Raw genomic sequence first — 17,593 nt, 5'->3', positions numbered from 1 at the left:
TCTTAGGGAGATAATGTATTTTCAATTTTGTTTGTATAATCTCGAGTAGAGCTTGCAGCTTAATTAAAAAATATGAATTTCAGTGGCTTCTGTTTGTAATGCCTTAGGTCCTATTTACGGAAGGTTTCAGGCTGCCTCTGACAACAGAACGGAGAAGAAATGCTGTTCTTTGGGATTCTAGTTTGCAGCAATGCGGCAACACAGCAAGTTTCAAAATAAGGCCTCACATTCTTCAATACTGTGTTTTATCAGATAATTAGTATTCTTATTTCTAAGATGTAAACATTTGATGATTTTCGCCTGTTTATTAAACAAGATGGAGAATTAACCCGATACGTTGGTTTCAACTGGTAGTTGAGAAGCAAACCATACAGGAGCAGTAGGTATTCATATTCTTTCTTACTAAGATTGAACAGATTCCAGATATGTCTTCAACCATCTCTGAGGCTATCAGGTACCTGACATGGCAAAAGATGAAAAAGAAATATCCAAAGCAATATAATTAAAACTGTGAAATTTTACTACTTTAAAAAATGAAGATTCTGTATAAACTGCAATCTGAAATCTGGTGTTAAGAATTCAAATTATAATATTGATTTCTATATATAGATTGACATTGATAATGTTGATTCTATATATAGATTGACATTGATAATATTGATTCTATATATCAATTGACAACTATAACAACTGGAAAATAAAGCTAACTCAGCTTCCAAAGGCAAACACTCTAGAAGCTTGCTATCAATTCACATCACCATCATATAGTTTTTATATCAATTTCTACTTCCTCATCTTGAATCAATTACTATAGCAGCCTTAAATTCAGCCAAAGTTCAATGACAGAATTAATTAGTTCAGCTGCTACCAGACTCACTAAGGTGAAACTACAGGTACATTTAATATTCTGTTTCTTTTGTCTCAACTGGACCTCACTTATATTTCCAGATTTGTATTAGCAATGTACAACTAGATCAAGAAGTCATAATGCACAGTGTGTTTAATACATTGACTAAGTGTTTAGCTTTACGATACAGCCTTAATGAGATATAGCCAATTTTGTAGATATTGTATTGCACTATTGCATACAAAAGTGTCAATCTTTCCCAGACAAACTGATCTGGGTTTTATGACGTATTTATTTTTTCTTACTCAATATAAGTTTATCCAAATATTCTAGTTCACCATTTCTTTGCCTATGGCATATTTTCTCCCTCTGAGTCATGCTGAAGTGACATATACTGTATAGTTGTGCTTGAGATTCAAAAACTTTAGATTTTTCAAGGTCTTTTTTAAAATGTCCAAAGTGCCCTGGAAAGACAAGAATGCAAAAGTATACTCTTATTTTAACTTCTTAAGCTATTAAGTTTAATAACATTTCATAATGTATAGAAGTTTCCACTCATCTATTCATATTCCACTTATTTCAATAAACTGAAATAAAGGTTTTTCTGAACCTGTTCTTTAGTCCTCTACTTGTCGCAAGTATATCAAGTGATCTCTTTAGAGTTTCAAATTCAAGTTTTAAACTTTTCTTGTTCTCACTGCTCAAAACTAAGACCCCCCACTTTAAATGTATATCCAGATTTAACATTAGAAGAAAACAAATATGCACCCGCAAATGCAAATAAAACTGTGGCTATATCACTTACAAAATATGTGTACATATTAAATCTGGTTTAAGTGGTGTACGGAGAAACTGTCCTAACTCTTAACAAATTTTTAAAGTATATGGATCTGATAAAACTTCTCATTGAAAAGCCAAGATGTAATTTTAGGATAGCATTGTGACAGAAAATGAACTGTTCCGTGGTTCAGTTCCAAAACCCTGCACAAAACCACATTCAAGCCTGACTTTGTGCAGAATATTCAGACACTTTGCATCTGCTACTGAAGCCTGAATGTTTGTTTAATATGAAAGTATCATAAATTGATGATAAACAACATCTTATGTGAAGAGTATTCTTGGATATAACTGTAATGCTAAAAAAGCCTTACAAATGCATCTGGGCACATAAAAACCCTGTACTGTAATTGACTTGAGAAATTCCCAAATTAGACAATGGGACATATTTAGATAATTATTTTGTAAAGCAGTCACTATATTTTTTATTTCTCTCTCTTTTTGTTTTTTTTTTTTTTTTCCTTTCTCTTGCTGTTTATGTGTGACATAAACACTTTCAAACTTTATCCTAAAGGCACAGCCAGCGGAGTTTTTCTACAGCTTTAATGGGAGCCTGGAACAGAAAACAGCTGGATTCTTTGGTATGAGAGGAGTACTTTCAGAAGCTAGAGTGAAATCTAATTGAAGATAGGAGTATTTTCCTGTCTACTTGGTTTCTCAATAGGGTTATCTTGACCTATCATAGGTTGCTTTCCCAAGCATGTTAAAGGTAACTTACAAAGGCAAGTAACGGGACTGATTTTTTTGTTTTCTCTGTTTTATGATGGATATATAAGAAAAGTGTATTTGTATTTTCAATTATTGGTATTATAATCTGTTTATTTTATCAGAAGTTACTAAGCAAAACTGAACATTAGTTATTGATTTAAAATACATTTCTAATTAACCAGCATTGTGAAAACAAAGGTATTAATTTATACCACCACCACGCTGTTCTTTTTCTTTCCTTTTTTTTTTTATTATAAATGAAACAATAGAAAAAAATGATTGTCAATCATTTGACCTGGAATTCAAAAAGCATTAGTATTCAACTCTCAAAATTATGTCTGCTCACTCACCATTGCACAGTGACAGAGACATGCTAGTATCATAGTCTTTTTGGACCTATATATCCTCTAAAAAGAATGCACTATATGTTTGGACTGAGATTAGGAAAATGATTCTGCTTCTGTGATGGTCTACCAAAAAGAGCAATTTAAAAGAAAACCAGTCTTGTCCTGAAGAGATACTTTACATCATAATTTCTTTAAGCCAGTATCTCACTAGAACATTTTACTTCAGCTAAACAGTAGCAAACTAGAGTGAATACAGCAAAGTGACTTCTGCATATGCTAGTGTCTCCGTATCACTTCAAGTAAAGCACTCCTTAGCTTCTACGAAAAGGTGGCAGATATACATATATATGGGGGTGTCAAATGGCATATCAGAGTAGCATATCAGAATGTAGACCTATTCTGTCTAGTCAGCATCACCTGCTTATATTGAAGGTGAATATCTACTTTAGTTTTGAACTGATAATCCAACAAAATTTCTAATGAGGGCTGTGGTGCTAGCTGACATCCAAATACAAAGGTGAGCGATGATGTCTCCTCCGTTGCATTTTAGACTTATTAATGGAACAGAACTCTGATAGTTACAGAATTATTGACAATGATTAACATACATACACAGAGGAGCTCAATAGCGTTGTTTGATGGCAAGGGACAAGATAGTGAATGAGCTCTTTTTCTCATTTTTTTTTCTTCCCTCCAAACTTTAGCTTCTTGATTAGAAAATCAGATATCTGAAAAATTTATAAAGTATAGGCATATGTAAACCTTCTCTGGCCACATGCTCTGAATATAACAGATCACTTTTCTATACCAAAATCTTCCAACATCATAAATAACAATCCCAGTAATATACTAACCAAAATGTCAATGGTCAAGGAAGTTTAATTTTCATTTGGTTTTCTTTCCTTTTGAAAGAGCAAGCTCCTGCTTTACTAGAACTGCAGAGACATTTGAAAGAGCAAGCTCCTGCTTTACTAGAACTGCAGAGACATTTGAAAGAGCAAGCTCCTGCTTTACTAGAACTGCAGAGACATTTGATAGATTTAAGCTTCTAGTTACAGTGAAAAATATAATGTGGTATGAACCACACATCAACTTATCAGCTCTTACAGTTAATCCTCTTATTAAAAGAGATCCTTGAGGATTATGGAATATAGTAAGTTAGTGTATGACTTTTCCATTATCCTGGTCCAAATCTAGCATAACAGATGCAATAAAAAGAATTTTAGCATTCACCATTACAGGGTTTAATCTTCCCCAGTTAAAATCATGATGCTTCATAGTCTCTTTATTCAGAAGAGGTCCAGGACTGGAAAAGTCCTGGGCTTTTACTAAGCAGTCCTGGAATGGAAAAGAGGAGGTATGGGGGAGGCTTGTTCTTATGAAGGGGTTTGGGCAGTTGTTATTAGACTGAGCCCACCTCTGCCTTGAAACAGAAGAGGAAAATGCATAAATAGAGAAGCGTGGCTTCTTGGGAAAGTCACAGGCTGTTTATAGAGTCAGTCAAGAGCACTCATTTACACAGCACTGGTTGAGTTTAATGATGTTCAGGAGTAGTCATATGAAAGATTTTTGATGCAACAAATTTTACAAATTAATTTCAAATATGTGAAGATGATGGCATAGATAGATTAATTGCATAGCACATGTTTGAAAAGCCTTTAAAGTCCTTTAAGGCTTAAACCTACCAGACTGCTTTATATCAATACCAAAAATGAGTAAGTGGGTATGAAGAACTGGAAGGGAAGGTCAAACTTTGTCAGTTATTCTTCCTAGTAACAATAAAGTCTCATCTTACCATGCACAAACATGACTGTCACTGAAATGCATGGATGGGATCACAGTTGACTATGAACTTGGAAAACGTAACATTACACTATTGTGTTAGTGGAAATAGGGATCCCAATTGTAACAGATACTGCTTGTATAGGTGAGACAGTAAGAAATCCTGTTCCACAAAGCTAACAGACTAAATACACAAACTAGCAAAAGCTGCCATTTGTCTTTTACACAGGAGCACTTCCAGCTACAAGAATCCTTCATCTAGATTTTAGGTCCACTGCTTTTGGTTTAGAGTGATATTGTATCTACAAGCATGGATAGTGAACAGTCTGATCATGGGAGCATGGTGGAGGTGCCTACTAAGCAATGACCAGTTTGGCCTTATCAGTTGACCATGACACAGGTTTTGGAGCTGACCTGAAATGATTTCTTGTGGTTGCACAGAATCTGTGGCAGAGCCAGGAGCTAAAGCCCTGGCAAATTCTGGCCCATCATCTTGGATGGGAAGCATCCTCCTCAACTGAGCTGTTGGGGAGGCTGTCCTGTTACAGTGACATCAACCCATTGCACAACAAGGATGACAAGAAGCTTGTGGGGGCTTCATGTAGTGCAAAGCGCTGTGTCATATCCATCTGAGCTAATGGGACCTAAGCACTAGCAAACCTGTGAACGAGCAAGTAGGAGGTTGTGTGGTTGGGGAACATACTGTTTCAGTGAGAGTACACTGCTCCAAAAACTAAATGATTTGCCTATAACAGTTATCTTGTAAACTCTCAGCAGCAAAGACTGCTCACAGTGAATGGCTCAATGGTAATATGACTCCACTTCCTGGAGCTTTTCCAGTACAAATAAGCATCATTCGGTTTAGGCCATCCACTAACACTTAAATCGAAATATTAGTGTGGAGTAAATGATGAACATTTTTAGTAAGCCAGGACATACAAAATATGTTCTGAAAAAGTTTTGTGTAGCAAATATCAAAATAGCCTCCATATATTCTGATAAAATCACTTTATAGTAATTCTTGCTCACTTTTTTATAAACAAATCTACTTTCCAGGTAATACCTAAGAAAGTAAAAACAGAATTGAAAAAAAATATATAATTTTCTTGTCAGATTTCTTGGTTTGATTTTAGATATCACAGTATCAGAACATTGCAGATAATTTTCTATCAATTCATTATGTATTAGCATGCAAGTCCTATAACCATTATTTTGCAATATGTGTATAGAGCATTCCATAAATCGATTTTTCCACTTGAAATTTGATTTCAGAATAGGAATCCCTACTGATATTAACCTCAGCCATTCATTATCATCTTGGAAAGCTGACCTTTATTCCTAATAAATCATGATGGGATGCAAGTCCAGCACTTACTTCTTTTCCTGTTATAATTAAGAGTTTTTAGTTCAAAGTAACAGAGAGTAATAGGCTAACAGCAGAAATGAATCCATTACTTCATGGCCAAGAAATAAGTTTTTAAAAAGTAAATCAAAGAAAAATGTTTGGTTAATGAGAATAGATCAAATCCTAATACCAAATTATCTGGTGATAAAATTGCTACCAAAATAAATGTGTTTCTTTGAATTAACTAAATATTGCAAGATCAGAGGTAGCCCAGAGAAAACTGCAATGAGTATTTATAAATGCTCTAATTAACTCAACACTAAAACACATTGACAAAGATGGAGCAGAATAGATACTATTTTATATTTCAAAGCTGAAATATTGTCATCTTTCCCCATTCACATCCATAGAGATTTTCACAGAAACAGCGGTTGACTGGCACCACAGATCCTTCCTCAGACAGCAGAGGAGATAGTGAGTTCTTGGGGTCTTCTGACATCCTGTCCTGTACAACTCACTTCTTTTTTTTTATTCTACTCTGTAGACTTTTAGTCCATGAGAATACTTTTACATGTTGACTTTGGCAGTAATAAAAGCCTGTGAAACAAAAGAAATGTTCTGTTCTCTTACAAGATGTTTTGTTCTCCTTTGTTTGGAAATGCTGCCAATTTTAACAAAAAAAGCCCCTTGATGAATATCACCCCAGATGGATTGCTTTCCTTCTGTCTTAATTTAAACCTGTACTTTTCCTGTAATGAAAAATCTTAAGTTTCTTCTCCTTCCAATGATATTCTATGTTTGGTTTAGATTTAGTTATTATCAAGAATCCCCTGAAAATTACATCCTGTGATTTAACACCAGCTAATTAAGCCTTTATGCATTCCTGTGCCTTTATCAAAATGTCAGTCAAATTTGGACAAAATCAAACTGGATGTGGTCATGCTATTGTCAACTCGTTAACTCTGTCTTCTGTTCCCTGCACCAGAGCTTCTCAGGAAATCTAGCAGTCCTCAGGATGTTTGCTTGCTTCCTCTGTGCCAAGAACAAAACAAACTGGCCTGTACGGGTATATCAGAATTAGAGAGTAGACGGTTGCCATCCATCTAAAGTGCTGGGTATATGTCAAACAGTTCAGAGATTTAAAGCATATAAATCTTTAAAGACTTGTATGCTGAAAAAAAACCTATCTATATCTGAGAGCTGCAAACAGCACAAATAAATGTGAGAAAACAGTGAAATCTGCTACTTCCTTACTGTAGATCAACCGGGCCTTGAGTAAGCTTGTATATAGCAGATACCTGAAAAAAGACAGGAGTTTCTAAATCATGTGTACACTCTCAGCACAGGTTAGACATATGTACTGCTGGTTTGGAAAGCAAGTATGGGCTAGTAAGTGACTAACACTGAATCACCTCCACACAGAAGAATTATTACAAATAAGTTCAGCTAGGTGCTTGGAAGATATACAGTCATAGTAGTCCCTGTATGGCCAAGTCCACACATCTTGTTGTTTTCTGTGGTTATTAGTCTATGTGAAGAAATGGTTCAGCTCAGAGAATTGTCATGACTTTTTCCCTGTGGTGCAGATCTTCCCAGCTCATTTTGTGGTGACTGGAAATTACAACGCCTCCCTGTTTTTCCCAGTCTTCTTAATTACACTGATGAAGAGGCCTCTTTCTCTACAGAGAAAGATATTATTTGTTTAAATGCCCTGAATTTGGAAGAAAAGATTCCAGGAATTATGTTTTGTATAGAGGACAAGGTGTTGGGCTTTTTTTTTCTTTCCTTTTTATAAAGAAGAAACATGATATAAAATCTTTTATAACCAATGTAACGAGAATACAGAGTACTACACTCTGAATTATTATTATGGTTTCAAAAAGCAGGCAAAATAACAATCTAAGATAATGGAGATGTCTTTGTTGCATAATTTAATTTCCTGATGCTGAGTCAATCACTGTCCTCTTGTACAGGGACAGACTGGATATGTCTTTTTTTTAACTTTACTTTTGAAGCAGTGTCATCCACAGATCAGAGTTACACAGTGCTGGATGCTTTAAAAACTGTAGAATTGGTTCAACATTCACAGCATTCTTCCTTGTACATAAATAAGCTAAATTAAGGTCTCATTTTAAATCTTTAACAATGAAAAATGATGTGAGAATTTAAGCAAGCTTCTTCAGTGACTTGATTTTTCTAATCCTTGTCTTTGTTACAGGCTGGAGAGGCAACCATTTACTACTTGTGGAAATGAGAATCAGTTAGCAGAGAGCTAGAAAACCCTTTATAAATTCTAAGGAAAGAGCTTATTGAGCTTGATGGCATTTGAATGTTCTAATTGGAACATCTTCACTCAGAAGAATTATTACAGATAAGCTGAGACAGAGGTTTTAAAGTTTTAAAGATGTGGCAGTGCTTGAATGATCAGTCCACTTACCTTGTTGCTTCATGTGGTCATGGCATTAGCTTACACAAAGAACTGGTTTAGTTTAGAAGGTTCATGAGAGCTTTTAATGTCACTATGAGAGGAAGGCTGTGTTGAATCACGCAAAGCAGAGTCTAGATGGATTGCTCTCAATCTTGGTCTCTACAGACTAGACATGCTTGAAATGTATCTTGTCAAAAACACAGCATAAACTGAAATGCAAATGAAGCTGCTTTAGATTTTTTTAATCTTTGAGATTTGTGCGTGTGATCCTGCTTGAGGAGATTTAATGAAATCACTCAAGATAAAGCCTGCATCTCTGCTTTCTGAAACACTTTTCTACACAGTCATTCTTTTAGTTGTTATTGGATTTGAGTAAGAAGAGCTCACATAGGTTTAGATGATAATAGAATGACAGATAATCATTGTTTTGGGGCTTATCTCATGCTTTAAAGTGGACACAACCAGGAAATTTGATCATTCAATTATAAACACCTCTTTCATGTTTGCATATGTTTTCCTTTCGGGAAAGGTGGAATCATCCTTTCTCTGCCTATTCCCTCTATGAAGAGAGGCAATGACATCCTTTTTCTTTTTGGGCATGGATAAATGCTTCCAAAAGGGCTAAAAGATTAAAATATCATTTATATATGAATGACACTAGGTCAGAGAGAGACAAAAGCTTCTGACAATGAATTACTTTTCATTAAAAAGATCTTAATGTAGAAGCAGACAGTCTATTTTATGTAACATTATCCTTTTCAGGACTAGCTGATGACCAATCTGACCTCAAAGCTGTCCTCAGGACTGGGGGGCTTTGGTCAGGCTTGCTTTTCTCTGCAAATTTCCAAATGTTTCCTACAATCAGCATCAGCTCATGATATCTTTAGAGCATTTTTGTTGCTGTAATTGATTATTCTGTAGCCTCAGACATTTTTATTTTCCTCCTACAGTCTTGCTAGCAGCACCTCATCTTAGTCATTAAGAAAAATAGGTGATGAATCTGCTATTGCTGTTACCTGTTGCACCTACTTGAAGCCTCAAGGTTGAGAGAGAATTATTCTCACATTAAACTAGGCATCTTTTGTTTTAATGTACTCTGAAAATTCAGAAATCAACTCCAATGTACAGATATTCATATCAACTTGAATCAGATGGCAATATTTTGCCCAAGGATGTAGGGTATTTGGTTGCTTTCAGGAGAAATCTAACTCATGTTTATCTGAGGACTAGATATGACCTGAACATTGACTTTCCAGCAGGACAGTGACAGGCTGAAATTGTCATCTGCTGATGAAGAGAGAGGCAGCCTATGATTTGCTATACAAAGCTTTCCTCCTTAACCTCTGTTCATGTGCAGGGAGGTTCTGAGGTTCTTTCTATTACCATCAGCCTGGCATTTTATAGCATTGGCCCACAAACCAAATGAGATGACTGCAGTTCTTATCACCACTGCAATTAAATGCAAAAGCCCACCATGGAGCCATTGAAGTACTTGCTAAACTCTAGCATCTGCAGGACTCACTGCAGGTAACCTCTTTGTCTGAAAGTTGTTTATTTAGACTGCAGTATAAAATATTTGCCTTCAGACACTCTACAAACTGTTTGTACCATACCACAGTATAGTAAAATTAAATTGTATTTTTGTGGGCCCAAGTTATCATTCTGCTTGTTTGACCTTTTTTGTCCATAACTGCTCGTTTGATTTCTAATTTATAAAGTTCATCTGTCCTTGAAGAGTAAACCAGATACTAACATGAACTAAAGAGGTCCAACTATATTTGTGATTTAGGTTCCAACATGTGTTATAGCCTTTATGGGAAATGTAATGCTATCTTATTAAACCTTATCTTCTACTTTTGACAGACATCTTTTTTGGCCTCAACAGAAAGATAAGACTCTCTGAGCATTTAAATCGGTGGTTTACTGATCATGAAAGACACTATCTGCAAAATGATCAGTAATTAGCCCACATATCTCACTCCATACAAGACAAACTAACTGTCCATGATAAATGTGAATGTATTAACTGTTTTAAGCTTTGAACTGCATCTGCTGAGGTCTGGTGATCTTTGTAAAAGTACTTCTGGCTCAGGATTCAGGACCTTTATGCTATATACTTAGCATCACCTAAAATAAAATTGCACGTGTGGTCACTGATACAGACTAACCAACTAACTTTCAACCTCATTATAATTATTCTTAAAATGCACCAGAAGTTGGATGAGTAGCAATGGCACTTCATTTAATTTGATGTTGAGAAATAGAACAGCAAAGATTCCCACTTAGATCACTTCAGAAGGGAGGGAAGGAGACAGGGACAAGTTCATCTTTATTACAGACACTTGGACAATTTTCTCCTGTCTTTTACTGTTCCTGCTACAATATTCCCACCTCCTGCCCAGTAGGGAAGCTGGATGCAGCATGGCTGACGTCAGTGTGAGAGAAATAATCTTTACCAGTCCTGCTTTCCATGGGTATTCCCATGTTTGTGTTGCTGTAAGAAAAGTATCTCAAAGCTTCCTTAATTCTTAAGTGAGGACCTTGAGTACTTGAGTAACTATTTTCTTTATACTTTCAAAGAGAAGCTTACAAGGAAAAAAAATTCATAAAACACCCTGTGTGGAAAGTAATGTTTTGGAAACTTTTAATGCTTTCTGTGTAGGTGAATCACCATGCATTGCCTATGGCAATTCTAAAAACTTTACTTGGAAAGGTTTGGGGAAGGTGATGATAGCTCTTCTACATGCTCTGTAACCACCACATACCATGTCTTTCAGTTTGCTCCTACCATATGCCTGGATTCAGGTGTATGCCCTGACATGCTGCCACCTGTTATCTTGTACCTCAGCCTACAGATCCTGTTCCACCTACACAAAAGCAAATGAATGTGGTTTTGATAGGAATCACCGTGTCATGGACAAGAGCTGATGGAAAAGATAATATATATATATATATATATATTCCACAGAATTTTCCAGTTTTCATTTCTATACTCTTCCCTACAGGAAAAGTTTCCATTTGAAATTCATAATAAAACTGAATTTTTGGAAAAGTGAAGGTATTTCAGCTACAATGTGTATTTCTTAGAATATCTGTGGATCAAGCTAGCTCAGTGATGTATTTTAGGACACAGTGCACTACTTCATGAAGCTATTTACTTCTTTAGAAATACTAGCTGCAATATTTCCTGGATATTGATTACTGATCAAGCAATCAGCAAAACAATTGGAATTAAGTGGTGAAACAGGGACAAAACTATAAACTTACTTTCTTTTCATTTTCTAAAATGGCTGGTTTTAGTTATTTCATATTTTTGGAAATTATAAACATACATAATAGACATTAACTGAATAAAAAAATCCTGGAAGCCTTTGGTGTGTTAGTCGTAGATTTTATCACACCTAGGGTTTAGCAATCTCTCATTTTTTGAAGGACCAGATAAAGTGTCCACTAGAATGCAAGAATGCAAGCCACAGCCTAGTGTCTGTAGATTGATGTTTCTCAGCTAGAAAGATAAGGAAGAAATGGATATCTGAGTGCCAGAAACCGAAGCATAGCGCATGACAAAGAGCATGGAGCAACAACACAAGCCAATGCAGTAAAGAAGAAAAGAAGGATTATGCTGACCATAAGCAGACGGTCTACACTTGCCTCTTTTATCAGATTCATAAATCTGGGTCCAAAACGCCACGGCTTGTGTCTGTGGCACTGCAGGGAGCTGACAGTCATTTGGGAGGCACGCTGGGAGGCCACTGCTACCATGTAAACAGCATCGTACATCAGAGCTGCTTCAGTCTGCATGAAAAAAACAGAAAGGCTTTCTTTAATGTACATCTTGACACCCTGCTTTTCTCTATTGAGAACAGTTTCCTGTGCTGCTGTTATGGAAAATGCCACTACTCGGCTCCCCATGGACACTTAAGGTGCAACAAAAACTTCTCTTTTTTTGGAAGCTTGTATTAGTTTCAGAGTATTTTCAGGTGAGCATTGGGAAGTAAGCTATATTGGATAGCTGCAGGAAGAAAGAAGCTGGGTTCAGCACAGGATGGAGTGTACAGGTAACTCAGCGCCGTGGCACAGAGAGGGGTTTTAAAAAGCCTCAGGTGATACAGCAGCTCAGGTCTCACCCTCCAGATGTATTTTGGGGTCCAGCACTTAGTACTAATCAGTCTTCTATAGTTTCCTCATGGGATTTGCCAAAGACTCTCAGTACCTCCAGGTGTGCAATTCCATGAATTATGGTGAAAACACAACTCAGGTTCTCAAGCCAGTCTGCCCAGCTTGTGGGCTGGCAGGGCAGGGGGGCATGTAGGACAACTGCCTATGTGGTCCATGCTAGCTCCCCATTGCCTCTCTTCTCATGGTATTTGTGGGATTTTCTTACTCACAGGGTAGGCAGGCCCTGCTTTCCAGGGAAATCAGTCCCACTGAACACCTGGTAGGTATCCCACTAGACAGTTGTCTATTCTGTCTACTACCCTCAGGGATATTGGCTTTTGGCACAAACATATGAAATGGCCCCAATGAGACCTTGCTAGGGCTGTTCCTTTGCCACACCTCCCATGCTGTCTTAAAGAGAGATGAACTGTCTCTTTCAGGTGTCTTTTTTTGGTGATTAAGTTGGATTTATCCATCTAACGTATAGTTGTCTAAGGCCAGATGAAATCAGCTCTTAGATACTTAAACAGTACTGAAATTCCTGGATGCTTTTTGCGCATCTCTGGGTTTTTTTGAGAATGGGTTTCTTGGTTTAAAAGCATGCCTCAATCTGAGATTGCATGCCCTGTCACCCTTTATCACTGAGAAGTTTTAGAAAAACCTCACTTTCACCTGTGCTGTGTTTCAGTGCTCTTGTGTGAGGTGGAAATAATCATGTTTTGCTTAATGCACAAAGATGCCCTGAAGATGAAGCGCTTACCTTTCTTGTAAAGCTACTAAGTAATTAAACAGGAGCCTTAAAAGAAAACAACCTCAGCAGATGAGAAACTGAACTCATTTATATGAACTGCAAAGCTAATCCATTTTTTATTCGTTTCCCATGTGATTTCTTTGGGAAATCAATATATTTCATTCTTTGTCTGTTTCATTTACCTAAGTAAATTACAACAGCATCAGTCTTATCAGTATTGGAGATTTTTGCTGGCAATCAAATGTGATCTGAATTTATCAACTAATCTTAATGTATAGCCGATGAGGAATTGCTCTTGATATACTCATCAGGGTTTGTCCAAAACAGTGCTCCCACAATCAGAGTAAATTGGAAACATAAATGGTGAGTCAAGAAGGAGGAGACAATAACAGCTCTCATTGTCAAGTGTCTTAAAACAGATAGTTGTTCCAAATGGACCCAGAGACTAAAGGCCTGATACAAAAACAGTGGAAAGATTCCCATCAATGATAATGGATATCAGATTTTACATTAGACTGGGGACATGTTCTTTCAGATTCAGCTGTTTGAGTCCCATGTTTATGTAACTTGTTACTCATCCATCCTTTCACCTAGAAGACAAGAGGCTATATTACCTCCCTCAGCCTTTTATTTCTCCACTCACTGTTCTGTTTTACATGGTTAAATGGAGAAAGCAAAGGTCACCCCACCTCATTTTCTAAAGCAAACTGCCTTATACTGATGCCTTACTTTTGCATAAAAAGATCTAAAATTTAGTCCTAGAACTTGTTTTCCTGATTATTGTGTTCTATTTAAATAATTGCAAAGAAACCAAAAGATCTCATTAGAACAATTATGCCTTCGTATGTAATTTGGGCGAGTGGGACGTGAGCTCAATACTGTCTTGGTCATGCCCTGCTGACTTCCCACAAGCTGACAACAGGGCGAACAATACAGCATGAAACAGAAGGGAGAAATCCTGAGCTGACAACAGGGCATGTAATCATGATTTCCTTATACTATGCAGCTTGTCATAACCATATTGCCTAATGAAATATAGCAGTATTGCAGTTCTCCATCAAACTGAATAAACAGAACTTTCTATGAATATTTAAATGATCACAGCCAACTAGGAAGATGCTTTCCCTGGCACTCATACTATTTCAGGGTATCAAGGGCAATAAAATATTATAGAGATGAATAGGAGAGGATAAGAGTCAGGTACAAATGAGAGCTTAAGAGTCTAGTAAGAACTCTGGTTTTCTTAGTTTGACAGTTGAGTGAATGCACGTGAATAGCTATGTGTGAATAGCTACCCTTGCAGGTCTTGTGCATTCACATCACAAGTTCCCAGGGACAGGTTTCTTCCCTGCTTTGTGTATGAGTGAGCACAATGGCACTGCCCAAACAAGCAACACTTTTTTGAAATGCTAGAGATAACACACATAATGCATTTCTCTTCAGGATGCTAGAATGGTTCAAAATTTTCCCATCAATCATCTGCAGTAAAGTCTATTTCATAACACTTCAAACTGCACTCAGTACATATGATACATTATCTTATATTGCAAAAAGATGGCAACCCTTCACCCCACAATACCAAATGGAGTCACACTGCCCAAGTAATTGTTCCTATTCTTTCCTTTATTTCTTGGGGTAGTGATAGGGAGGAAATCCTAATTTCCTGGCTTGGTGAAAGCTTTCAGTTATCTGTGAATTATACCTTAAAAGCCAGAGTTGCTGTAGATGATGGAAATGAAGAGAAAGTGTGCTTTTCCAATTTAAAAATGCTATTACTGTCCACATGTACAATACCTTTCCCTGCAGGTTATAAATTGTACACCTGCTATGAACATTTTTATGTTCTTCACTCCATGTTGGACATTATTAGAAAAATGAAGCAGCAGTATATACATTTGACAGCAATAAGATGTGCGATGTTAGCTGGAAGGCACTGTGATGGAGTATTGCCACACATCTCTAGAACATTCTGGGAGTGGCTTGTCACACAGATGAGTGTAACATTGGTTCATGAGGCCAATGCACTTCTATGTAGAAGCAGGTAAAAGGAAGTCTGTTTTGGGGATGCTACTTCAACATTTGCATTGTAAAATAAAGCAATAATGGGAACGGTTCACATATGATAGAACAGCATTATGAAATGTGTGGAAGATGCCTCCCCTGCATCATTGTCGTTATTTACTTACTGTCATCATGCCATCGAGGAGGCCAGTCTCTGGTTTCGGTGGTGCTTGCAGACGCTCCATTGACCATTTCTCAATGACCGATGAAACATGAGGGTTCTCGATGTTGAGCAGACGAAAACCTGTCATATTTACTCCACTGTATCTGTAGGGTTCAAGGTCTAATGCAAATAGATCCTAAATCACCATTAAGAAAACAAACAAAAACAGATGTAGCATTTTTAAAGCAAAATGTTCAGAAGGCAAAATTAGGCCAAAATCGCATTTGATTTTCAATTCAAAGCTTAAGTGCTGATGTTTTGTTTTTTTTTTTCCCCTATGAATGCTCTATTTGCCTTCAAAACCTAGTCATGACCAGTTAGGTTATAAATCTGAATAAACTAAAGCTATGTGACATTTATGATAAACCATGTCATAAACCATGGAACATAAAGAATAATTTCTCCATGACACCACTATTTTGCAAAAAAATCTGCACATCAGTATCTAATTTTAATTTATAGCAGTCCTTTAACAGTGCTAGAGCTCTGACAAACCAACATGAGGAACTAGCTGGCCAATGTCAAGCTTATTTCCCAGCTTGGGGAAAGAAAATTCCAATAGGTATTGAGAACAATAAACTTTTGCTACTTATGAATCCCATTTTTCTCTTTCCTTGCCTCATTCAGGTGACTTGCTGCCAGTATTTCTAATGGATGTGTCAGGGTAGTGCACAGTAAGCCCATGCGCTTCAGTGCTCAGCATTCACAGGGCAGGAAAATAATGGGTATTCTCAGAGACATAATTGTGTGGCACACTCCACAGCTGTATTTATCAGGCAGTGGAAATAGGATAACTGCTTCTCAAAGCCTGAAGGCTGTTTTTTAAAACAACTTTCTGCTGATCCCAGTAGGCCAGTAAAATGACAAATGTGTTGGTCATGGTTTACTATCACAGTAACCATCACAATGTCAACATTTACAATATCACTATGCAGAGGTAACACCAGCACTACTAACTCCTTGCTCTAATATGTGCTCTGTTCTATCTCATGCATATTGTTGGTGGTGGTTACCATTTTATGTGAGAATGTTTATTGTATTGGTTATTGTATAAAACTGTAAGTTTCACAATAATTTTCACATTTTTCTTGATGTTAAAATGGCCTCAAAGAGAACTATTTCAAGCTACTACTTTAAGTTCCAGACAACTAGAGAGTCTTTTCTAACTAATGAATAGACTGTTGGATTCAAAATGACTTTTCATTCTCATATAAAATTTTATATGGAAAGAAAATGAAGAACAGGCAGATGCACATGATATAATCCAGTTCTCTAGAACTGTTCTAGCAATATTGGTTCTTTGCTGTCTTTCTAGTCTACAATGTAAATGGACTTCAAGCATGGATTGAGTTATATTTATATGTAACATCTAAGTTAAAATATAGGAAAAATGTGCTGAAACAAGTATTTATAGAGTATTTGTACCATATATAAATTTGTACCACGAAATGTAGGGTTTTTCTTTTGGTATAAAATTTCCCAGGTGGTTTTATACCTGTGTAATTTTGTGTTCTTACGGAAGTGTGTTAATCAGAACAAAGAGTGAACACTGGAACAGGTTGCCAGAGAAGCTGTGGCTGCCCCATCCCTGGTAGTGTTCAAGGCCAGGTTGGATGGGGATTGGAGCAACCTGGTCTACCAAAAAGTGTCCCAGCCCATGGCAGAGGGGTTGGAACCAGATGATCCTTAAGGTTCCTTTCAACCCGAACCATTCTATGAGTCTGTGATTTTAGAGATGAGCAACACCACCTGTGGTGCTTGATCTTGGATCCATTGCAAAGTCATTGACTCATTATTTTATTTCACTCTGATCCACCTGTACCAATGGCTCCTCCTTAAGCACAGCACTCCAATTTGTTTTCATGGCATTAAATATTAGCCAGCCCCACAGGTACCTCAAAACAGCTACCTTACAGAATTGTGAGTCCTGGCATTACTAATGAGTGTTAGTACCCATTGTCCACGGTTTTCCTTCAATAATGGCAAGAAAGATCTAGCAAAACTGGAAATTTTAAGCTCTCTTTTCTGCAACAACACCTAAATCACTTAAAATTTTTCATGTTCCTTCCTTACCAGAGTTGTAAAAAAGTAGTGGTAGTATTCAGTCATCATTCCCATGGAGAGAACCTGTTGAAAGAGATTGAAAGGTGAATGTACTTTAGCCTG

The 17,593-nt window shown here is 36.8% G+C and overlaps 1 protein-coding gene across 1 annotated transcript in view; it reads right to left on the bottom strand.

The window, feature by feature from the left end:
* Nucleotides 1–17,593, bottom strand: part of GRIK1 (glutamate ionotropic receptor kainate type subunit 1) — a 174,693-nt gene that overhangs the window by 38,921 nt on the left and 118,179 nt on the right. Inside the window, exons 5-7 of the mRNA XM_034074032.1 lie at nucleotides 17,501–17,554; nucleotides 15,390–15,563; nucleotides 11,946–12,089 (exon numbers count right to left, since the gene is read on the bottom strand). Of these exons, the coding sequence (XP_033929923.1) occupies nucleotides 11,946–12,089; nucleotides 15,390–15,563; nucleotides 17,501–17,554 (372 nt within the window). The remainder of the gene's footprint in view (nucleotides 1–11,945; nucleotides 12,090–15,389; nucleotides 15,564–17,500; nucleotides 17,555–17,593) is intronic.

This window comes from Melopsittacus undulatus, chromosome 2 (genome assembly GCF_012275295.1).
Source record: "Melopsittacus undulatus isolate bMelUnd1 chromosome 2, bMelUnd1.mat.Z, whole genome shotgun sequence".
Taxonomy (NCBI): domain Eukaryota; kingdom Metazoa; phylum Chordata; class Aves; order Psittaciformes; family Psittaculidae; genus Melopsittacus; species Melopsittacus undulatus.
The sequence above is the reverse complement of the archived record's forward strand: the minus strand, read 5'-3'. Positions and strand labels throughout refer to the sequence as shown.